Genomic DNA, 24,050 nt, shown 5'->3' with positions numbered 1-24,050 from the left:
TTTAGAGACATGGTCTCTCTCTCTTGCTCAGGCTGGAGTGCAGTGGTGTAATCATAGCTCACTGCAACCTCGAACTCCTGGGCTCAAGCGACCCTCCCATCCCAGCCTCCTGAGTAGCTAGGACTACAGGTGTGTGCCAGTATGCCCTGCTAATTTTTTAAATTTTGTAAAGAAGGGGTCTTGCTGTGTTGCCCAGGCTGGTCTCAAGATCCTGGGCTCAAGTGATCCTCCTGTGTCAGCCTCCCAAAGCACAGGGATTCCAGGCGTGAGCCACTGAGCCTGACCCTCCTTAATTATTATAATCTTCTAGCAGAAAGATGCCCTGGGGATTATGACACAGTGTCTTTGTCCTCTTTATGCTTTCCAAAGACTTGCCCTTTATTTCATTCAGAAAATTTCCGAAAACCCTCTTCTACAATGCCTAGTTTGAAATGTAATTGAAATAAACTCAATAGCTAAGAATGAGGAGCTGCAGTGTAATCCAACCAACAGAGCCTAAAATCCCTACTGATCTAATTAAAAGCAAGTATCATAAAAATGCTATCTAGGTTCTAGCAATGGCCACGGTTATGCCGGAGAAGATAAGGACTGTGGGAATTTGCATTAACTGGGAAGGTGTTCCATAAAGGTGAGGCCTGGAGGCTGCAGAAATGGCCACTATCACAGCTGGGACTCCATAGCCCATAGGGAACATGAGCTTCTTCGTGAATCTGTTGATGCTTGAGTAGTTGACCACCATCAGGTTCCGTGCAGTGAGGAAGAGGTACAGGGCCTCCAGCAGCATCCAGGTGAAGGCGGCCAGGTAGAGATAATGCAAGGCACCGGCGATGATGGCGCACAGCACCTGGGGGAGAAGTAAGAGACGTCCAGAGCGGCGGTCAGATTTGAGTGTGACCCATGGCTTCTCCTGTACCATGCCGTTGGGGAGAATTCTGAGATATTTGATGGCATTGTAGAGAATATTTGCTTTGTAGTTGAGTCAGGCAATGGGAAATTGGTGGTGTTCTCTTCTAATATTCCCCAGGACTCAAGGGCCTATATATACACACACACACACACACACACACACATGTAGATACACGTATATATACACACACACATATGTGTATACACACACACATATATGTGTATACACACATACACATATACATATACGTGTATATATATATGGTTTTTTTTTTTGAGACGGAATTTCACTTTTGCTGCCCAGGCTGGCGTGCAATGGTGCAATATGGTGCGATCTCGGCTCACCACAACCTCCACCTCCTGGGTTCAAGCGGTTCTCTTGCCTCAGCCTCCTGAGTAGCTGGGATTACAGGCGCCTGCCACCACGCCTGGCTAATTTTGTATTTTTAGTAGAGATGGGTTTTCTCCATGCTGGTCAGGCTGGTCTAGAACTCCCGACCTCAGGTGATTCACCCCCCTCGGTCTCCCAAAGTATTGGGATTACAGGCGTGAACCACCGCGCTCCGCTGGGCCATTATATTAAGGAATCCAATGCCACATCATTCCATGAGCCAGCATCCTCTGCGTCAAGGAAGGGAGACCCCTGGAACACCGCTGTCAATACCTCATGTTCGGTTCGATCAATTGCCACGAGGAAGAGGAGGTGGGCCAGGAGGAGGCAGAGCGAGAGCTGCAGATGCAGCCAGGTGCTGGTGTTCTGGATGGCTTTACACAGGAGGAAGGTGAGGGCTGCCAGGAGGAGGCACAGCAGAGACAGGCTCAGCCCCATGTAGGTGATGACAGTCAGCACAGGATCCTCCTCCTGGGACCCCAAAAAGAAGAGTTCACAGTTATGCTTTCTTGCTCTGGGGTAATGACCCCACCACCATTTTTAATTTTTATTTTGGCATAGCACATTCAAGAATGAGGCAGCCAGGTAAATTTGTGAAGGTGTCATCAATTTAATTTAATTTGTGAAGTTGTCACCTGAGCCTCTTGGGTGTCTGGGAATACAAGGGTAGTCATGCAGGTGACAACAGGTGTGCATTATAGTCATGTATGGCACCATGCCCTGCTAATTTTTTTTTTTTTTTTGACAGAGTCTTGCTCTGTCGCCCAGGCTGGAGTGCAGTGGCGCGATCTTGGCTCACTACAACCTCTGCCTCCCTGGTTCAGGCAATTCTCTGCCTCAGCCTTCTGAGTAGCTGGGATTACAGGCGCCCACCACCACGCCCGGATAATTTTTGTATTTTTAATAGAGACGGGGTTTCACCATCTTGGCCAGGCTGGTCTTGAACTCCTGACCTTGTGATCCACCCACCTCGGCCTCCCAAAGTGCTGGGATCACAGGCGTGAGCCATCACACCCGGCCTAACTTTTTAAAAATTTTTATAGAGACAGGATCTTTCTGTGTTGCCCAGTCTGGTCTCGGATTCCTGGGCTCAGGTGATCCTCCTGCTTCAGCCTCCCAAAGCACAGGGATTCCAGGTGTGAGCCCGTTAGGTTTCGAAGGGAAGGTGAGGGTTAAAGAAAGACAGAGAGAGAGAGAGAGAGAGAGAGAGAGGAGAGAGAGAGAGGAGAGAGAGAGAGAGTTGGCAGCTCTACAGCAATGCAGGTTTATGTCCAGCATGAGACCTGTGGAGCGGGGAGCTAGCTGCGTGCCAGAATCCGCCGCCGCTTACAGGCTAGGGTAGTTACAGGTCTGGGCAAGAGGGGCTGGGTGGTATGGCTTGCTGTCTGGGAGGATATTGATAAGATGTTCCTGCGATGGAAAACAAAAGGGTGGTTTGGCCCTTTTTCCCGCAGGATCTGATAGTGATGTCCCTTGGATCTACTCCAAGTGATGAGATAAGAAAGTCAGGTGGGCCAGACGTGGTGGCTCACACCTGTAATCCCAGCACTTCTGGGAGGGGGCCGAGGCGGTGGAACTTGAGGGGGTGGCAGAGTCTGAGACCAGCCCCAGCCTAACTTTGGTGAAACCCCACCCCTCTAGTAAAAAAACACAAAAATTAGCCAGGCATGGTGGTGCATGCCTGTAGTCCCAGCTACTCAGGAGGCTAAGGAAAGAGGATCTCTTGAGCCCAGGAGGTCAAGGCTGCAGTGAGCTATGACTGTGCCACGTATTCCTGTAGCCTGGGTAAATAGAGACCCCCCAGCCTCAGCAGAGTTTCTACTCCTGGGTGGGCTTTCGTGACCTAATCAGATGAGCCTTCACAAGATCTTGACTCTTTCCTGGAGAATCAGATCCAAAACTTCTGTGATGGTTAATACTGGATGTCAACTTGATTGGATTGAAGGATGCCACGATCCTGGGTGTGTTCATAGGCGCTACAAAGGACAATAACATTTGTCACTGGCTGTGCACCCCACTCTGAATTCAAAAGCACCACCAACGGCCAGCGTGGCTAGAACAAGCAGGGCAGAAAATGTGAAAAGAGAGGCTGGCCTAGCCTCCCAGCCTACAGCTTCTCCTGCTGGATGCTTCCTGCCCTGAACATCTGGACTGCGTCTTCTAGCTTTGGGACTGACAGCCTCCTTGCTCCTCAGCCCGCAGATGGTCATTGTGTAACCTCGTGGATCTTGTGAGTTAATATTTCTTTAATATAATTCCTATATATATATAGGAGTATATTATATATATATACGCATATATACATATATACTATATATATTCCATTATATATATGAAATTATATATACATATATAATATATGAATTATATAAATGGCTCTATATATAGTATATACAGTGAGCATATACCGTGATATATGTATATATAATTTATATATAGTATATATGCATATATACTCATATATATATGTGTGTGTGTGTGTGTGTGTGTGTGTATATGTATATTCCATATTTAAGTCGTCCTCTAGAGAACCCCACTCTCTCGATACAAACCTTAAGAAGGATTCCTCGGGATCAAGGAATATAAGGTTTCTTTCCTTTGACCTCCAGATAGGAATGCTGAAAGGTTGCCAGAGGGTCATGTGAGAAAGGATGTGAGTGGCCTCTAGGAACTAAATGCCATGCCTTCCTGACAGCTAAGAAAGTGAGATCTCAGTCCTACAATCACGAGAAACTGAATTCTGCCAGCAACCAGGGAGCCTGGAGAAGGACCTCAAGTCTCCGATGAAACGGCAGCCCTGGGGGTGGGGCGACACGATGATTTCAGTCTTGTAAGACCCTGAGCAGAAAAGCCATCTTGCTATGCCAGCTTGCTGACCCATAGCTGTGAGATAATGCATTTTTTTTTAAAGGCTGCTACATCTGTGGGGATTTGTTACACAGCAATAAATGCAGAGTGCAGCCTCTCCTAAGGGTCTCACCTGTACATCGTAGGGGGCCATGAGGACGGCAAAGCTGCTCAGGTGGGTGCAACGGCAGATGGTGCTGGTATCTCTGGTGCCCATTGTGCTGCAGCCTGTGGTGGCCCAATGACCACATCCATTCTGGCCACGCTCCCAGAAGACACAGAACACTTTCCGTCTTGGTATGACCGACTGCAGGAACAGAACACAGGTGTGGGCCGGGCATGGCGGCTCACGCCTGTAATTCCAGTACTTTGGGAGGCTGAAGCAGGTGGATCACTTGAGATCAGGAGTTTGAGACCAGCATGGCCAACATGGTGAAACCCCATTTCTACTAAAAAAAAAAAAAAAAAAAGTACAAAAATTAGCCAGGCGTAGTAGCACACACCTGTAATCCCAGCTACGAGGGAGGCTGAAGCAGGAGAATCACCCGAACCTGGGAGGCGGAGGTTGCAGTGAGCTGAGATTGTGCCACTGCACTCCAGCCTGGCTGACAGAGTGAGACTCTGTCTCAAAAAAAAAAAAGAAAAAAAAAAAAAGAAATAAAGAAAAAGAACCCATGTGTGAGCTGGTAGGTGGGTCTGATGCTCAGAGATGCTTACCCAAAGCCGGCTTGGGAAGGACTGACTTTCCTGGGGAGATGATGTACCCGTAAGAGACCCGTGAGCCCCAGGGCTGAGCTGGGCAGCAAGGCTATGCCTGGACTCAGACTCCCCACCCACCCCCACCACCCCACCAGCACTCACACGGTGGGAGAAGGTGAAGGTAACTGGGGAGCTGAGGTTTTGGGTGTCGTTGTTGCTCAGAAAGGCAGAGATGACATCTGAGAGCAGGATGGGGAGCAAGCCCTGGTGTGTCTCATTCAGAACCACCTGTTTCTCAGGCTCCGAGACCAGGGGGGCCTCAGCCAGCAACTTGCCCATCCCTGGAACGGAGACAAGGCCCACCACAGAAGGGCCTGCGGGACAGGGCCAAGATTGAATCTTGGAGTTCCTCCGCCCCGCACAGAACTTTCTACTCATGGAGATGGGCTACCTTCCTTTGGCTTCACCAGTCCCACACTTTCCTTCAATCTTTAGTTCTATATGTATCACATCCTGTAGGACAAGGCCGCGGTTAATATCTCGGGGTCCCCAACAAGGTCCCTTCCTCTTCAGATGGGCTCTCCTCTTACAGCCCCACCCCACCCACCTCACACTTCCCTTTAATCTTTAAATCTCTTAGTTTTCACATTCTTGGGCATCTTGTCCCACCACGAAGCTTCACTGACCACCTCCCCATCTCAGCCATTACCTGGGTCACCAGATTTCTGTGCCAGACTCCAGTCCAGCTGCATCGTTGCCTGATTCTGTCTCAAGGTGACATTCCTGTCTACTTGCTTCTGTACCTCCAGGGAAAATTCTATGAGTTGTGGGAATTATATAAGGGGAATTAGGTTAGGAATCGTGCCTACAGTGGTTGATATACTATGACTTAATTTATATACTATATACACATATAGGCTGAAGTTACAAAATATCAGAAGAGAAGAGTATGAGCAACTGTATATCCACAAAGTAGATAACCTAGATGAAATGGATACATTCCTAGTGACACGCAAACCACTGAAACCAACTCAAGAAGAAATAGAAGATCGGCGGGGCGTGGTGGCTCACGCCTGTAATCCCAGCACTTTGGGAGGCCAAGGCGGGCGGATCACAGGTCGGAGACTATAAGCATCCTGGCTAAATAAGATGAAACTCCATTTCTTGGCTAAAAAATACAAAAAAAAAAAAAAAAAAAACAAAAACAAACCCGCCTCTACTTAAAAAAAAAAAAAAAATACAAAAATTGGGGCCGGGCGTGGTGGTGGGCCCCTGCAGTCCCAGCTACTCAGGAGACGGAGGCAGGAGAATGTGTGAACCTGGGAGGCAGAGTTGCAGTGAGCCGAGATCACGCCACTGCACTCCAGCCTGGGTGGGAGAGCGAGACCCGCCTCAAAAAAAAAAAAAAAAAAGAAGAAGAAGAAATGAAGATCTGGAACAGACCGCAGGACCTATAACAGATTACACAGATTAAATCAGTGATCAAAACCTCTCAAAACGAACAACCCAGACCAGATGACTTCACTGGTGAATTCTACCAATAGCTAAAAAGAATGAACATGAATCTTTTACCTGTTCAAAAATATGGAAGGGGAGGAAACACTATTTAAATAATTTTATGAGGCCAATATTGCTCTGAGGTCAGGAGTTCGAGACCAGCCTGGCCAACATGGCGAAACCCTGTCTCTACTAAAAATACAAAAAAATTAACCAGGTGTGTAGGCACATGCCTGTAATCCCAGCTACTGGGGAGGCTGAGGCAGGAGAATTGCTTGAACCTAGGACGCAGAGGTTGCAGTGAGCCGAGATTGTGCCACTGCACTCCAGTCTGGATGACAGAGCAATAGATGAAGACATAACAAGAAAATAAAATTATAGACTCATATTTCTTATGGACATAGATGCAAAAATTTTCAGCAAAAATATTAGGAATACATTTTACCAAGGAGACTCAGACTTATAGGAAAGTTTTTTGAGTTTTTTTTTTTTTTTTTTTTTTGAGACAAAGTCTTACTCTGCTGGTCAGGCTAGAGTGCAGTGGCACGATCATAGCTCACTGCAGTTTCCTGGGCTCAAGCAATCCTTCCAACTCAGCCTCCCAAGTAGCTGGCACTACAGTTGCTCACTACCACACCCAGCTAATTTTTAAATTTTTTGTGGAGATGGTGTTTCAGTATGTTTCCAAGGCTGGGCTTGAGCTCCCGGGCTCAAGCAATTCTCCCACCTTGGTGTTCTCTGACAATGTTGGGCGTGAGCCACTACTTCTGGCCTACAAAAGTGTTTGAAAGAAATAAAAGGTCCTCTCTAAATGGAAAGACATCCTATGTTCATGGATTGGAAGAATTTCTATTGTTAAGACAGCAATACTCCCCCAAAGTGGTCTAGAGACTCAATGCAATCCCTATCAATATTTTAACCTATTATTATTTTGCAGAATAAGAAAAGTTCATCTTAAAATTCATATGGTGTTGTAAGGAATCCAAATACCCAAAAACAATCTTGAAGAAGAACAACAAGGTTGGAGGATTCACACTTACTGATTTCAAAACTTACTACAAACTGACAGTAATACTGGCATAAGGATATAACAGAATAGAATTGAGAGTCCAGGAATGAACCCATCCATCTTATGGTCAGTTGATTCTCAACAAGGGGTGCCAAGACTATTCAATGGGGGAAAGAATAATCTCTTCAACAAATGGTGCTGGGATGACTGGATAGTAACATGCAAAATAAGGAAGTTGTGACCCTACCTCACAGAACAAACAAAAATTAACTCAAAATAAGCCAGTGACCTAAGTTTAGAAGCTAAAACTAGAACGCTTAGGAGGAAACAGGGGTAAATCTTCCTGGTCTTGGATTTGGTAATGAATTCTTTTTTTATTTTTATTTTTGAGACAGAGTCTTGCTCTGTCATCCAGGCTGGAGTGCAGTGGCACAATCTCGGCTCACTGCAACTTCTGCGTCCCAGGTTCAAGCAATTCTCCTGCCTCAGCCTCCCGAGTAGCTGGGATTACAGGCATGTGCCAACACACTTGGTTAATTTTTTTTGTATTTTTAGTAAAGACAGGGTTTCGCCATGTTGGCCAGGCTGGTCTCGAACTCCTGACCTCAGGTGATCTGCCCGCCTCGGCCTCCCAAAGTGTTGTGATTACAGGCGTAAGCCACCACCCCCAGTCAACGAATTCTTAAATATGACACCAATTGCACATGCAACAAAAGAAAAAATAGATAAAATAAATGTCTTCAAAATTTAAAACATCTATTCATTAAAATGAAAAGACAATAAAGAAAATGAAAGACAGTCTACAGAATGGGAGAAAATATTTTGCAAATCATTTATCTCACATGGTCTACTCTCAGAATGTATAATGAATGCTTACAACTGGACAACCAAAAGGCAAACAGCACAATTCAAAACAGGCAAAGGATTTGAATAGACATTTCTCCAAAAATGACATGCAAATGGTGGGCAAACACATGAAAAGATGTTAAACATTGTTAGTTATTAGGGAAGGGCAAATCCAAACCTCAATGAGATATCACCTCACCAGTAAAGCAGCGTAAATACCCAAGCGTAAATACCCAAGGTTCATTGTCTCACACCAGGGAAACTGAGGACGTGCACACATAAGAAGTGAGTTTAAGAGCGGAGACAGGGGGGCCGGGCGCGGTGGCTCAAGCCTGTAATCCCAGCACTTTGGGAGGCCGAGACGGGTGGATCACGAGGTCAGGAGATCGAGACCATCCTGGCTAACACGGTGAAACCCCGTCTCTACTAAAAAATACAAAAAACTAGCCGGGCGAGGTGGCAGGCGCCTGTAGTCCCAGCTACTCGGGAGGCTGAGGCAGGAGAATGGCATGAACCCGGGAGGCGGAGCTTGCAGTGAGCTGAGATCCGGCCACTGTACCCCAGCCTGGCCGACAGAGCGAGACTGCGTCTCAAAAAAAAAAAAAAAAAAAAAAAAGAGTGGAGACAGGGCTCCCAAGTGGGGCTTCTGGTTGCGTGGTGAAATGCACGAAGTGTGATAGATGAGCTTGGGTAGGTGGTGTCTGATTTACATAAGGCTCAAAGATTGGTCGGAACAGGTGAGTCATTTACATGGAGCATGAAGAAGCTGGCTGCCCCAGCCTAATCTTTTATTATGCAAATGAATTCTTTACCTGGCTGGTTCCATGTTGCCTGTTTCTGTACTGTACACGTGGTTGACGAAGGTAAGGGAAGAGGGAGATTCCATGTTGAACATGCCTGGCCCCCAGGTAGCCTTTTCCTATTGGCACAGCTGCTGGCATTCACCTGTGCCAGCTTCCAGCTTGCTTCTCTATGTCTGCAGCTTGATTTTTCAGGCTGCTCGTTGTTAGACAAGAAATGATTTGGGGGCTGTTTTTTATTAAAAGGGAAACCTTACTGAGGACTCTCTTACCTTTGCTAACTGCCTAAATAATTTCTTTTTCACTCCTGTATCACTGGGATGAAGAGAGGTAGGTTAACAGGTACAGACATACAGTTAGATAAAAAGTATAAGTTCTATTTTTTTTTTAGACGGAGACTCGCTCTGTCGCCCAGGCTGGAGTGCAGTGGCCAGATCTCAGCTCACTGCAAGCTCCGCCTCCCGGGTTCACGCCATTCTCCTGCCTCAGCCTCCCGAGTAGCTGGGACTACAGGCGCCCGCCACCACGCTTGGCTAATTTTTTGTATTTTTAGTAGAGACGGGGTTTCACCGTGTTAGCCAGGATGGTCTTGATCTCCTGACCTCGTGATCCGCCCGTCTCGGCCTCCCAAAGTGCTGGGATTACAGGCTTGAGCCACCACGCCCCGCCCAAGTGTTTGACAGCAGAGCAGAGTGACTATAATTAACAAGAAGGTATGATATATTTCAAAGTAGCTAGAAAAGGGGACTTACATTGTTCCCGACACATAAAAATGATAAGTACTCAAAGTGGTGGATACCTCAGATGCCCTGGCTTGATCGTTACACATTCTAGGCAAGCAACAAAGTATCACATGTACTCATAAATACGTAAGATATTATGTATCAATAAAAGCAATTAAAAAACAGAACCAGAGAAAATAAAACGGAAGTAACCAGTTTTGCTGAAGGTGTGGAGATGATGACCCCTGTATGTTTCTGGTGGGGATTTAGGACGGTGCAGCCGCTTTGGAAAAACGGTTTGGTGGTTCCTCCAAAAGTTGAACATAGAATTACCATATCACCCAGCAGTTCCACTCCTTAGTAGATGTTCCGGAGGGTTCAGTGCCAGTTTATTCAACGTACCATCACATTCTGGCGGCGAGTCCTGGTCTGGCTTACCCAGCCGCTCAAATCGTGCTCAATGAAAACGTAATGGCGAGGGTTCGCCGGTATCCCGCATTTGGAGGTTTCGGAGATGGCGATCGGTCAGTTTCAGATCGCATCTGATCCCGGTTACACGTGAAACCCCGTCTCTATCGCAGCAAAAAATCAGTCGGGTTAGGCGGCGGTCGGTAAGTCCAGCCGCCCTCAGGTTGAGGCAGAGAATGGCGCGAACCCGAGGTGATTGCAGTATTTGAGAGCTCAGCCATCACCCGTGCCTGTTGTTCCGTCTCAAAGAAAGAAAGAAATCCTCTCCGCTTCCAAAACCCAGCCCATTGCCTTTCGCTTCAGGCACTCTAATGTCCAGCATCAGTCAGCCGCGGTGGCAACTGATGCTTCCATGTCTGCTCCTGAACTGGTATGCTTGACACCCATTTTAATGATCACCACAGACCTGAAGTTTTAATAAACACCGAGTTCTCTCTTGTGCCCTGAGGCCCGGCCAGGCGGTTCGCTCGGATGATAGAATTTCCTGCCTCAGTCCCTTGTTGTAGAACTAGAGTATTCTTTTGTTGAGCATACCTCCCTCCAACCTAACTGTTGTCCAGTCTTGGGGTCTTACCTATAATTGGTTAGCACCAATCATTCCACTTCTGACGTCCGTCTTTCTTGGAGTGAATCACGGGAGCTTAAATGTTTGATTTGTTTGTCCTCAATATCCTCCCAGGAAACCGCTTAGATTTAGTAGTACTGTTTCACACCTTGAAATTCAGCACTGAGAGTGTTTTAGGCAAAATGGGAGAAAGAGACTGGCATTAACCCTAATAACACGTGAAACCTCACTCCTGTCCGAAAATGACACAAAAAGAATAGAGCAGTCGGTTTCTGGAACCCAGCTACTTGGGAGGCTGAGGCAGGAGAATCACTTAAACCTGGGAGGTGGAGGCTGCAGTGAGCCAAGATTGCACCACTGCACTCCAGCCTGGGTGACACAGCGAGACTCTGTCTCCAAAAGAAAACAACAACAACAACAACAACAACAACAACAACAAAAACCAAGCTGCGCCATGACCACCTCGTGATATAGAAGTTAAAAAGGAATTACTTAGGCAGAGAGTGAGGGTAAGGAAGTCCTCAGTAAGGCTTTCCTTTTAATGAAAAGCAGCCCCTGTATCATTTTTTTTTTTTTTTTTCCTAACAAAGAGCAGCCTGCAAAATCGAGCTGCAGACATAGGCAAGCAAGCTGGAAGCTTGCACAGGTGAATGTTGGCAGCTGTGCCAATAGGAAAAGGCCACCTGGGACTAGGCATGTTGAAAGTGGCGGCTCCATCTTCCCATCTCTTTGCCAACCACGTGTACAGTAAGGAGAAGGCAAAGACTCCATTTGCATAATAAGATTAGGGTGGGGCAGCCAGCTTGTCTGCACCTTATGTAAACGTCACACCTGGTCCAACCAATCTTTGGGGCCTATGTAAATCAGACACTGACTCCTCAAGCCTGTCTATAAAATCTGGTGCACTCGGCCATGGATGGGAAGTCCCATTTGGGCATCCTTTTCTCTCACAAGAGAGGGAATTGTTCTCCTTTTTCTTTCTTTTGCCTATTAAGCCTCCACTCATAAACTTACACCTTGTGTGTGTCCGTGTCCTTAATTTTCTTGGCATGAGACAATGAACCTCGGGTATTACCCTGGACAACAACACCACTTCTCTTGGGCACATGTTCTCAGGGGCTCCTGAGGGCTCTGTCATGGGCCATGGTCATTCATACATTCATATTTAGCTCACAATAAGTCTCTTCAAATATTTTACAGAGTTTTGACTCCTTTTGTCAATAACCAAAAGCTGGAAACAACCCAAATGTCCATCAAAGGATGGATTAAAAAAAAAAAGTGAGGTATTCATACAATAGAATAGTATTCAGCCATGAAAAGGAATGGAATATCGGTAAATGCTATGGCAGGCATGAACCACAAAGCCATTATGCTAGGTGAAACCAGCTAGACTAGATGGTCACATACTGTATGATTCCATTTATGTGAGATATCCTGATTAGGAAAATCCGTGGAAACAGAAGGCAGATTAGTGGCTGCCAGGGGTTGGAGGAAGCGAGGAATGAGGAGCGGTTGCTTACCATGTGCAGTATTCACTTTTGGGCTGATGGAAGCATTTTAGAAATACAGGTGATGGTTGTATAAATTTGTGAATATACTAGATTCTACTGAAACACATGCTTTTAAAATTTTTTCTTATTTTCATTTTTCATTTTAATTTTTTTGTTTGAGATGGAGTGGCACTGTCTCACGCAGCCTGGAGTACAGTGGTGCAAGCTCTGCTCACTGCAACCTCTGCCTCCCAGGCTCAAGCGATTCTCCTGCCTCAGTCTCTTGAGTAGCTGGGATTACAGGTGTGCGCCACCATGGCCGGCTAATTTTTGTATTTTCAGTAGAGACAGGGTTTCACTATGTTGGCCAGGCTGGATTTGAACTCCTGACCTCAGGTGATCCACCAATTTCAGCCTCCCAAAGTGCTAGGATTACAGGCGTGAGTGCCTGGCATTATAGGCACGCCCGGCCTGAAACAGACACTTTAAAGTGGTGAACTTGATGTTATGTGAATTTTATCTTAATAAAATTAACGCCATATGCATTTTCATGCTTTAAAAATTATTATGCAGGCAGGGCATGGTGGCTCACGCCTGTAATCCCAGCACTTTGGGAGGCCGAGGCAAGCGGATCACCCACGAGGTCAGGAGATCGAGACCATCCTGGCTAACAAAGCAAAACCCCATCTCTACTAAAAATACAAAAAATTAGCTGGGCATCATGGCCGGCGCCTGTAGTCCCAGCTACAAGGGAGGCTGAGGCAGGAGAATGGCGTGAACCCGGGAGGCGGAGCTTGCAGTGAGCTGAGATCCGGCCACTGCACTCCAGCCTGGGCGACAGAGCGAGACTCCGTCTCAAACAAAACAAAACAAAACAAAACAAAACAAAACAAAAATAAACAAACAAAAAAAGAAATCATACTTATAGATCAAATGATACTAATTTATAGTGTTCCAAATTAAATAAATTGCTCTCTTTTGAAGTGATTTCTATTTTATTTTAAATCTTCATAATTATTTACTGCTGATAATTCATATTACAATGAAAATGCATATTATTTATGCATTTATTTTTCCTCTCCTTTCTTTTTCTCTCTTCTTCCTCTCCTCCTCCTCCTGTCCTCCTCCTCCTCTCCTCCCCTCCTCCTCCCATCATCATCATCATCATGTCATCATGTTGCATCATTTGTCATCATCATGCATCATCATCATCATGTCATCATGTCATCTATCATGCATCATCATCATCATCATCATCATCATCATCATCATCATCATCACATCATCATCATATATATATTATGTCATCATCATCATCATCATCATCATATGTCATCATGTCATCTCATCATGTCATCATGTAAATAAAATAATATGTCATGTCATCATCATCGTAAATAATATGTCATGCTCATAATAAATAAATGTCATCATAAGTAAAATAATAATAAATAAATAAATAAATGTCATCATGTCATCATAAAATAATGTCATCTTAAAAATATGGCATGTGTGTCATCATCATGCGTAAATGTCATCGTAAATGTCATGTCATCATCATCATGTCATCATCATCATCATCATCATCATCATCATCATCATCATCATCATCATCATCATCGTAAATAAATAAATGTCATCCTCCTCCCCTCCTCCTCCCTCCCTCCTCCTCCTCCTCCTCCTTCTCCTCCTCCTCGTCCTCCTCTTCACTGTTTTGAGAGGTGTCTTGCCCTGTAAGCCAGGCTGGAGTACGGTGATGCAATCATAGTTCACTGCAGACTCAACCTCCTGGGCTCAAGCGATCCTTTCACCTCAGCCCCCCAACTAGCTGGGACCACAGGTGTGCCATCACATCTGTCTAATTTAAAAGATTTTTTTTTTTGGTAGAGATTGAGTATTGCCATCTTACCCAGGCTGGCATGCATTTCTTTTTCATTTTTTATTTTACTTTGTTGATGAAAGAAACACTGACAGACAGGTGTGGTCACTTGGCTCTGGTGGGACTGGGAAAGGAATGAGACAGAAAGCATGCAGAGCTGGAGTCTGGGGCAGACCCAGGGACGTACCTGTGCCTGCAGGATAACTGAAGTTCAAGAGCCCAATGGAAAGGTTCTTGCTCAGGCCTCTGAGGACATTCTCTAGGCCATCCAGCAGGTGAGTGGCCACACAGTGCTGCTGAAAGCGGGGCAGGGTCTCCAGGTCCCCGGGGGCCTCCAGCAGCTCATCCAGCCCCTTTAAGATGCTCTGGAGGGATGGGGACCACACCTAGTGAGCCATGGGCCAGAGCGGCTGCATGAAGACTCTAACCGCTCAGTCCCAGGGAACAGATCCCAGAGACTGTCTATCTGGGGGATAAAGATGGCATTGGCGGCTGGGCGCGGTGGCTCACACCTGTAATTCCAGCACTTTGGGAGGCCGAGGCGGGTGGGTTACAAGGTCAGGAGATTGAGACCGTCCTGGCTAACACAGTGAAACCCCGTCTCTACTAAAAATACAAAAATTAGCCGGGCGTACTGGCATGTGCCTGTAATCCCAGCTACTCAGGAGGCTGAGGGAGGAGAATCGCTTGAACCCGGGAGGCAGAGATTGCAGTGAGCTGAGATTGGGCCACTAAATTCTGGACTAGCGACAGAGTGAAACTCTGTCTTAAAAAAAAAAAAATGACATTGGATGGAATTCCCTAGGTGATCCTTGACCCTGGTGTGTGGCCCCTCAGAGGCCAACACTTCTCTGCAATATCAATGCCGACCTAAACCCAAAGTCCAGGGAAAGCAAGAGGAAAGACATTAAGTGCACTTGGGTGTCCAATAACTTCCACCAGCCCTGAAAGATGCCAGGAGTCAGACCAGCACCCACAGCATTGGGGCCTGTCCCCTCCCAGGCCAAAACTGCCCCAGGCCTCTGTGGGATGCAGCCACCTTCCTTCCCCTCCCGCTTGCCTTGGCTCCTGCCCTTACCTGGATGGTGACCTTGGCTGAGCTTGTCTTGAAGTCTCTGCCCAGGTCCTGGACTTTGTTGAAGAATTGGGAAAGCGTCTGCAGAGACAGATGTGGGGGTCAGAGAGCTTGGACGGTGGGTGGGAAGCTTAGGACAAGGAGACAGATGCCGTGCTGTGTGGATGGAGTTCCTGCCACCTCGTCCCTGCGGGGGCCACTCACCTGGCTGTGGACTCCAGGGGCGAGGGTTCAGGTGGGGAAATTCATCTCTGCAGGGAACAAGACAAGCGGCTCATTAGGCGGGAGAGTGTCTGTGTGTGTTGGGGTTGGGGAGCTTCTAGAGTCAGGTCGTACCTTCACAGACAGTGTCCTTTTTGGTTGTCCGAGGATTCGTGTTTGGGCTCCCAGCCTGAAGTGGCTTAGCGGCAGGTGTCTGAACCCGATGTTGAAGCAGGCGGTGGTGTCACACTGTGAGTGCAGACCCGGAGCTGCACTGGAGTCCCACATCTGAGAGGACAAGAAAGAAGGGGGAGTCAGGCTGTCCAGCGAGAGCCCAGAGAGTCCTGTCTCCTGTCTGTGCCCCAGCTCGTTCTTCCTGGCATTAGTGCCCTTGGAGTGGCGGGGCCGCTGGGTTATGGAAGTGTGGAGAGGCCTGGGCAACAGGTGTGCCCGATGCAGACGTGCAGGTTGCCGGAATATGGTGAAAGCGTCTTCCTCCCAGTGAGTCATCAGCTGTTGCCTGGGGTCCCCTGAGCCTCCCCCTCAGTACCCCAGCTCCTTCCGGAAGTCCTACTCTTTTCTCATCTAGCCCCTCCAGAAGAGCGGCTGGCACAGCTAGGGAGCCTCAGTGTTGGGTGCTTAGTTCGTGGGGTACCCGTTGAGCGATGTGGTTAGATGTTTGTGGGTCTCTGGGGAGCGTGGGATCCGAGCTCTCGACCTTCACAGATGGTATTATTTGGGCCATTGGGGGACGGAATGAGTTGCCAGCCGGTGACAGCGTGCTGATAGCTGCCCGTTGTTGAGGCAGTGGGTGGAGCTGTGGCATGGGTTTTGTCGAGAAGGTGCATTCATTCATCTGAGGACAAAGCCAGAGGAGTCAAACCCTGTCCTGACCAGCCCAGGCCTGCCTCACTCACTGCCCACTTCCCTATCTTTTCATTGCCCCAGACTGGGAGCCATTGTGCACGTGTGGCCACCTGGTGACCTTCAGCTTCACCTTCAGCATCTTATGATGGTCTTCCTACCAGAAGGGCACAGCAGGGACCATGGCCCCAGTTTATAGGAGGTGAAAGCAAAGGGAAACTGAGTCATGGGGCGGACTTCCCTTGACTAAAACTAAAACCTCTCATCTGCTCCCTCACAATCATGGTGGGTTCCCTTCTCAGAACTGGAAGTGTACCTTCTTCCCACTCACACGTGACAGACGAGGAAGGGGTGAGGTCTGGGGGGACACGGGGGCACTCCCAAGCCCCAGAGGCCCTGCCGCCTCCCTGCTGTGGCCGGGACCTTCCTGGGAGGTGAATCCTTGGGGAGGGGGCTTAGCAGATCCTTGACCTTGGCAGGGAACCTGCGGATCTTCTCCCTCGTCCTCCGGCTGCTTTGCAGGACCTGCCTGGCTCATCCCCAGCTCCCGTCCAGCCTCACAGCGTCTTCCCGGGGCCTCTACCTGTGCAGAGCCGAGGGTCCTCAGGTTTTGAACTTGACCAGGCGGGCACTTTGGCAGGTGTAGGAAGCTGCCGGCCGGTGTTAACGCGCCAGGTGCGGTAGCTTTACAGAGCCTTGGGTTCTGCTGACGTGATCCCGCGTCTGCAAAGGAAGGAGAGGGTGAAGGATGCCCGTAGCTGTGAGCAGCTTTTGGGGCTGAAGGTCCGCCATGTTTCCCGGCGGAAGCATCTGGAGAAACCACTGTCTCCCCTCTTTTCTTTTCTTTCTTGTTTTTTTTTTTTTTTTTTTTTAAAGTCTTGCTCTGTCCCCCAGGTTGGAGTGCAGTTGCATGATCTCAGCTCACTGCAACCTCCGCCGCCTCCCGGGTTCCCGCCATTCTCCTGCCTCAGCCTCCCGAGTAGTTGGGACTACAGGCACCCGTTACCACTCCCGGCTAATCTATTTTTTTTTTTGTATTTTTTAGTAAAGACAAGGTTTCACTGTGTTAGCCGGGATCTTGATCTTCTGACTTTGTGATCTGCCCACCTCGGCTCCCAAAGTGCTGGGATTACAGGCGTGAGCCACCGTGCCTGGTCGGAGGAGGCCTTTTCTAATTCACAGGAAGGCTCTGTCCTTTGGTCAAGCCATGTGCATGCAACGGTCCCCTGTGCTGCTGGTTCAAGGGTCCCCTGTGAACCAGCAGCACTGTATATGGAGCCCCCCTGCTGGGCTCTCTGCAGGTGCCTGTCCTCCAGAATGTACACCTCTACTCTATCCTCACTTTCCTCCCACCAGGGAGGCTCTACTGCCTGCAGGGAGGACAGGAGCGACAGGGCTGGGACCAGGAGCACTGCCACTTTTCTCTTTACGGCAGGGCAGGTCTGCTGAACCCCCTTAACGTCCCCTGGGACCCTTGGCTCAGCCCCAGCCTCTTCACTTCCTGCCTTTACTCACCATCCCTTCCCACTCTGTGTACTCTGTATGAATCTCGCTTCTCTGCCCACCTGCTACTGGTTCCCTTCTGGCCTTGCAGATGCCTGAAACTCCCTGCCCTGCCCTGCCCAACTAGCTCCCACTGGAAAGAAGGCAAAGCGGAGAGATGCGTGGGGGCCTGGCTTCTCCTGGGCTGGAGCTGCAGTGTGAGATAAGAACATGGCAAGGGATGAAGCAGGCTGTGTCAAAATAGATTCATTCTGAGTGCCAGCCAGGAGTGTGGCCCCACAGAAGCCCAGCTTGTCTGAACAACTCCTAAGAAGCATCAATTGCATAATAATTCATTTGTGTATTTTTTTAGATGGAGTCTTGCTCTGTCGCCAGGCTGGGATGCAGTGGCACGATCTCGGCTCACTACAACCTCCGACTCCCTGGTTCAAGTGATTCTCCTGCCTCAGCCTCCTGAGTAGCCGAGATTACAGGCACCCACCACTGCGCCCGGCTAATTTTTGCATTTTTAGTAGAGACAGGGTTTCACCATGTTGGCTAGGATGGTGTTGATCTCCTGACCCCATGATTCGTCTGCCTCGGCCTCCCAAAGTGCTGGGATTACGGTGCATAATAATGTTTAAAGAACGAAGATGCCTATAGCACCTGCTGTGTGCTGGACTCTGTTAGAAGCACCTATTCTTTCCTTGATCCTCCCAGAAGGCATACGAGTAGGCACCATTATTATCATCCTCATTTAATAGAGGCTCTAAGAGCAGTAGTGATGTTGGTAATATCATTAGGTAACAGGTGGCAAAGCCAGGATTTGGGTCCAGGTAGCTGGTCCCAGAGGTTTCCCTTGGCCCGCACACCACGCTGCCTCTCTGGGCCGGCGGAACAGGTACATGTACACCTGTCTCATCTCAGACTCCAGGAACTGAACCTACACTTGGGCACCTGCTCCCTGATGCTGCAGAAACAGCTCTGGTGACCCCAAACCTCATGGACAGTGGTGATGGAGGACGTGGGGTGGTTCTTACCTTGACACGTGTTCTCGCTCTCATTCTTGAATGTTTTTGCCCCAGAAACAAGCTCATACCCCGGGTTGCACACGCAGTCGTAGCTCCCCTTTGTGTTCCTGCAGTACGAGGATTTTCCGCAAGACACTTTCGATGGTGGCACACACTCATTGATGTCTGGAACACAACAGGACAGGGAGTCACCTCCCAAAGATGTGAGTTCCATCAGGGCAGAGACCCCCGTCCTGATTCCCCAACATGGGGCCTGCTGCTTAGTATCTTTTGGAAAGAATCCTAAGTTGCACTGCACAGGCTGTGCTGCAGCTGGAGCAAGCCATTCCTGAAGACCACACTTGATCTCAGTTCTCTGGCTGGCATCCTAGATTTGGACACAGTGAACAGAGCTGAGGTGGGGGATGAACAGGAAGCTCCACATCCCCATCCCCAGTCTTTTTGTAGAAATTTAAACCCCATGGCAGCCGGGTGCAGTGGCTCACGCCTATAATCTCAGCACTTTGGGAGGCTGACATGGGTGGATCCCCTGAGGTCAGGAGTTCGAGACCAGCCTGGCCAACATGGTGAAACCCTGTCTCTACTAAAAATACAAAATTAGCCAGGCGTGGTGGTGCATGCCTGTAATCCCAACTACTCAGGAGGCTGAGCCAGGAGAATCGCTTGAACCTAGGAGGTGGAGGTTGCAGTGAGCCAAGATCGGGTCACTGCACTCCAGCCTGGGAGACAGACTAAGACTCTGTCCCACACTCAAAAAAAAAAAAAAAGGCAGAAAAAACTCATAGCCAGAATGTACCCCTCCCCAGTCTTAGGGGTAAACTGAGGCACAGACTCCAGATTCCTGAGCACCCAGCTTCTCTCTCCCTGGGAAGCCATGCCTATTCACTTCTTACTTCTCCTCCTTCATATTTTTCCCTTATTTTCCCCTTCATTCCTCCCTCCCTCCCTTTCTTTCCCTCCCTCCCTCCCTCTCTCTCTTTTTCTTTTCTTCTCTCTTTTTTTTTTTTTGAGACAGAGTTTCGTTCTTGTTGCCCAGGCTAGAGCACAATAGCACGATCTTGGCTCACCGCAACTTCTGCCTCCCGGGTTCAAGCGACTCTCCTGCCTCAGCCCCCGGAGTAGTTGGGATTACAAGCATGAGCCCATGTGCCACCATGCCTGGCTAATTTTGTATTTTTAGTAGAGACGAGGTTTCTCCATGTTGGTCAGGCTGGTCTCAAACTCCCGACCTTCCCAACCTCAGGTGATCCACCCACCTTGGCCTCCCAAAGTACTGGGATTATAGGCATGAGCCACCCCGCCGGGCCTATCTCCCTCCCTCCCTTCCTTCCTTCCTTCCTGCCTGCCTGCCTGCCTCCTTTCCTCTCCCTTCCCCTCCCTGTACCCCTCCCCCTTCCCCGCTCCCTCTTCCTCATCCTCTCCCTCTCCTTCCCCTTTCCTTTCCCTAAGACAGGATCTCACTCTGTTGCCCAGGCTAGAGTGCAGTGGTGCAATCATAGCTCACTGTAGCCTCAAACCCTTGGGCTCAAACAATCCTCCCGCCTCAGTCTTCTAAGTAGCTGGGACTCCAGATGTGTGCCACCATGCCCGGTTATTTTGTGTATTTTTCGTAGAGACAAGGTCTCGCCATGTTGCCCAGGCTGGTCTCAAACTCCTGACCTCAAACGATCTGCCCACCTCAGCCTCCCAAAGTGCTGGGATTACAGGTATGAGCCACCACACCTGCCCTCTTTGTCTTTTCTCTGTCCATGATGATAGTCTGGAAGGTGATGCTGTGGCCCCTAACAACAACCTCTGTCCCCCACTGGCACTGGACAAAGCCTCATAATCTCAGATGTACCCTGCGCTGCCCTCAAGCCTCTGTACCGTCACAAATCTCCGTGGGGGAGGTGAAGATCTCAGATGAAGCGCTGAACCCTGGATTGCAGCGACAGGCGGTGGCGTTGACACACGAGGAGTTCTCAGGGCACCACCGGGCACAGTCTGCAAGAGCAGGGAGCACGGTCAGAAGGTGAGGGGCAAGGGGACACACAAAAAGGGGGCACTGAGGGAGATGGGGCAGGGCGCTGAGTTTCCCGTGCACGAGGCCTCTCTTTCCCTGGGATGAAGGGGGGATGGGCGGGGGTCCAGGGCCCTCCCCAGACTCTGGCTGTGGACTGTGCTTTCTGCTTCCCAGCAGACTCACCCCTGGAGTCCTGGGTTTCAGCTCCCAGCAGAGTCAGCCAGACACAGAATGCTGCAACAGAGAAAGGAAAGGCGGTCAGAGGGAATCCCAGGGTGGGAAAGGAGGCATAAAGGTGATGCATTTTGGGGGAGGAGGATGCTGACCCCTCTCAGGTTCAGATCCTGCCCGTCGTTCAAACAGAGTGGGCAGATGTCACGTCCCACTCGGATGCTCAAAGCCAAAGAGTCTGTCACCCTGTCCCCATAGGGGTGGGTTTTGTTTTGTTTTGTTTGACACAGGGTCTCACTCGGACACCCAGCCTGGGGTGCAGTCATAGCTCACTGCAGCCTCCGATTCCTAGGCTCAAGCGATCCTCCTGCCTCAGCCTCCCAAGTACCTGGGACCACAGGTGTGCACCACCATATTTTAAATTTTCTTTCTTTCCTTTTCTTTCTTTCTTTCTTTCTTTCTTTCTTTCTTTTTCTTTCTTTCTTTCTTTCTCTTTCTTTCTTCCTTCCTTCCTTCCTTCCTTCCATCCTTTCTTCTTTTTCTTTTTTTCCTTCCTTCCTTTATTTCTTCTTTCTTTCTTTTCTTCCTTCCTCCTTCTCTTTCCTTCTTTCTTTCTTCTTTCTCTTTCCTTCTTCCTTTCTTTCCTTTCTTTCCTTTCTTTCTTTCTTTCTTGACAGAGTCTTGCTCTGTCACCCAGGCTGAAGTGCAACAGTGTGATCTCAGCTAACTGCAATCTCTACCTCCTGGGTTCAAGCAATTCTCCTGCTTCAACCTCTCAAATAGCTGGGATTACAGGCACCCACCACCATGCCTGGCTAATTTTTTGTATTTTTAGTAGAGATGGGGTTTCACCACATTGGCCAGGCTGGTCTCGAACTCCTGACTTCAGGTGATCTGCTGGCTTTGGCCTCCCAAAGTGCTGGGATTACAGCTCAAAAATTTGAGCTCCCAGCTCAAAATTTTTAAAATAATTTATTTATTTTTATTATTTATTATTTTTTTGAGACTGAGTCTCCCTTTGTCACCCAGGCTGGAATGCAGTGGTACAATCTTGGCCCACTGCAACCTCCACCTTCCGGGTTCAAGCGGTTGTACTGCCTCAGCCTCCTGAGTAGCTGGGATTACAGGCATGAGCCACCATGTCCAGCTAATTTTTGTATTTTTTAAGTAGAGATGGGGGTTTCACCATGTTGGCCAGGCTGGCCTCAAACTCCTAACCTCAGGTGATCTGCCCGCCTTGACCTCTCAAAGTGCTGGGATTACAGGCGTGACCCATCACGCCTGGCCAAAAAAATTAAAAATAATTTAAAAAATTATTTTAGAGACAGAGTCTTGCTTGTTGCCCAGGCTGATCTTGAATTCTTGGCCTCCAGCGATCCTCCCGCCTCAGCCTCCCGAGCTCAGCTTGGGGAGGAGCTGAGAAGTAGGGAAGGGCCGTGAGCCTGGTGGGGGTCCCAGCTCCAGCTGCCCCTCTTCTGACTTGGGGGTGTCTGGTGTGCCTGAGCATTTACTGCCATCTTCATTTCTTTAGGTAAAAATGAAGGCATGGTCAGGCACGGTGGCTCAAGCCTGTAATCCCAGCACTTTGGGAGGCCGAGGTGGGCAGATCACCTGAGGTCGGGCGTTCGAGACCAGCCTGCCCAATATGGTGAAACCCCGTCTCTACTAAAAATACAAAACATTAGCTGGGCATGGTGGCAGGCTCTTGTTACCCAACTACTTGGGAGATTGAGGCAGGAGAATCGCTTGAACCCAGGAGGCAGAGGTTACAGCAAGCTGAGATTGCCCCACTGCACTCCAGCCTGGGTGACAGAGCAAGACTCTGTCTCAGAAAAAAAAAAAATGACAGCGCTGGATCCCCCAGGTTCTAAGATGCCCTGGACCGGCATGCTTCCTCAGAGACACAGGTGCACACACACCACAATCACAACCGCCACCAGCCCTGGCGGCCCATCCTGAAACCCAGTGGTGATATTTCACCCCCTGGGCGCCCCTCCCACAGGAAAACGCTGTGACCGCCTGTTGGGGTGCATGTGGAGCTGCAGTACCCAGCGCTCAGGGGGTTCCCCTTCCCAAGGCATGTCCTGGGGGACCCCCCTCAGATCATCAGCGGCTTTAGAGATGGAGACCTAGGGATCTCCTTGCTGTTCACCAGAGAGAGAGACAGACAGACAAAGAGGCAGAGGTGGAGAGAAAACAGAGATTAGAGAGATAGACTGAAAGAGAGACAGAAGAAGAGAGAGAGAGAAAGAGAGGGAGAAGCTGGGGGTACCTGCAGTGGGGAAGTCCTGGCCTCTATTTTCCCCGCCTCCCCCCCTCCCACCCCGCCCATGTCTTTCTATGCGCTATATTAAGAGCAGTGGCTCTGGGGTCCCAGCACTCACTTTTTGCCCCTTTCCTTCCCCCGTGCCTCAGTTTCCCCTCTTAGGGAGCAGATGCCAAATTGGCTCCAGTAGAAAGCTTGAGGATACCTCCGGCAGAGTAGCAGGCTCCGAGCGCACCCTAGAGTTCCTGCTGGAGTGTGGGGGTGTCCAAGCACAATCAGCCCCTCTCCCCATGTGCCGAGAGTGCCTGCTTGACCATGTGGCTTCCTCCATCGCAGGCCCCACAGCCACCAGCGGCGCCTCCCGTTTCTCAGAGGCAGCCAAGGGTACCGCTGGAGCTTCCTCGCCCCTCCCAGCGGGGCCCCGAAGTACTTACCGAGAAAGACGCGGCCTCCCATGGTTCGAGCTGCCGGCAGAGCGGCGGGAAAGTGAGGGCGGGCGGAGTCTGTCCTGTCACCAGGCTGGGCAGCTGTGCGGGCACCACCTGCCCCGACTCAGAGCTGGAGCAGCTGTGCGGACTGTCCCGAGGCCAGGACTTTGAGAGGAGGTGGGGACTGACGGCTGCAGGCCTCCCGGAACTGGCGGTTGCAGCTGGAAACCAGCAGGAGGATGCAATAGAAACACAGACCCGGGGCGCTGCAAGCACACACACACACACACACACACACACACAGACACACACACAGACACACACAGACACACACAGACACACACACAAGACACACACACACAGACATACACACACACACACACACACACAGACACACACACAGACACACAC

At 49.3% G+C, this 24,050-nt stretch overlaps 1 protein-coding gene across 1 annotated transcript in view; it reads right to left on the bottom strand.

The window, feature by feature from the left end:
- Positions 1-23,756, bottom strand: part of ADGRE2 (adhesion G protein-coupled receptor E2) — a 31,043-nt gene extending 7,287 nt beyond the window's left edge. The window contains exons 1-16 of the mRNA XM_031659051.1: positions 23,646-23,756; positions 20,958-21,008; positions 20,639-20,755; positions 18,662-18,937; positions 16,576-16,982; positions 16,339-16,416; positions 16,051-16,251; positions 15,531-15,683; positions 15,399-15,425; positions 15,198-15,275; positions 14,307-14,484; positions 5,553-5,660; positions 5,006-5,217; positions 4,278-4,451; positions 1,571-1,768; positions 609-844 (exon numbers count right to left, since the gene is read on the bottom strand). Of these exons, the coding sequence (XP_031514911.1) occupies positions 609-844; positions 1,571-1,768; positions 4,278-4,451; positions 5,006-5,217; positions 5,553-5,660; positions 14,307-14,484; positions 15,198-15,275; positions 15,399-15,425; positions 15,531-15,683; positions 16,051-16,251; positions 16,339-16,416; positions 16,576-16,982; positions 18,662-18,937; positions 20,639-20,755; positions 20,958-21,008; positions 23,646-23,667 (2,516 nt within the window). The 5' untranslated portion in view covers positions 23,668-23,756. The remainder of the gene's footprint in view (positions 1-608; positions 845-1,570; positions 1,769-4,277; positions 4,452-5,005; positions 5,218-5,552; positions 5,661-14,306; positions 14,485-15,197; positions 15,276-15,398; positions 15,426-15,530; positions 15,684-16,050; positions 16,252-16,338; positions 16,417-16,575; positions 16,983-18,661; positions 18,938-20,638; positions 20,756-20,957; positions 21,009-23,645) is intronic.
- Positions 23,757-24,050: the final 294 nt, after the last annotated feature.

Source organism: Papio anubis, chromosome 20 (assembly GCF_008728515.1).
Source record: "Papio anubis isolate 15944 chromosome 20, Panubis1.0, whole genome shotgun sequence".
In the NCBI taxonomy this organism is placed as follows: Eukaryota; Metazoa; Chordata; class Mammalia; order Primates; family Cercopithecidae; genus Papio; species Papio anubis.
This window is presented reverse-complemented; position numbering and strand designations above follow the sequence as displayed.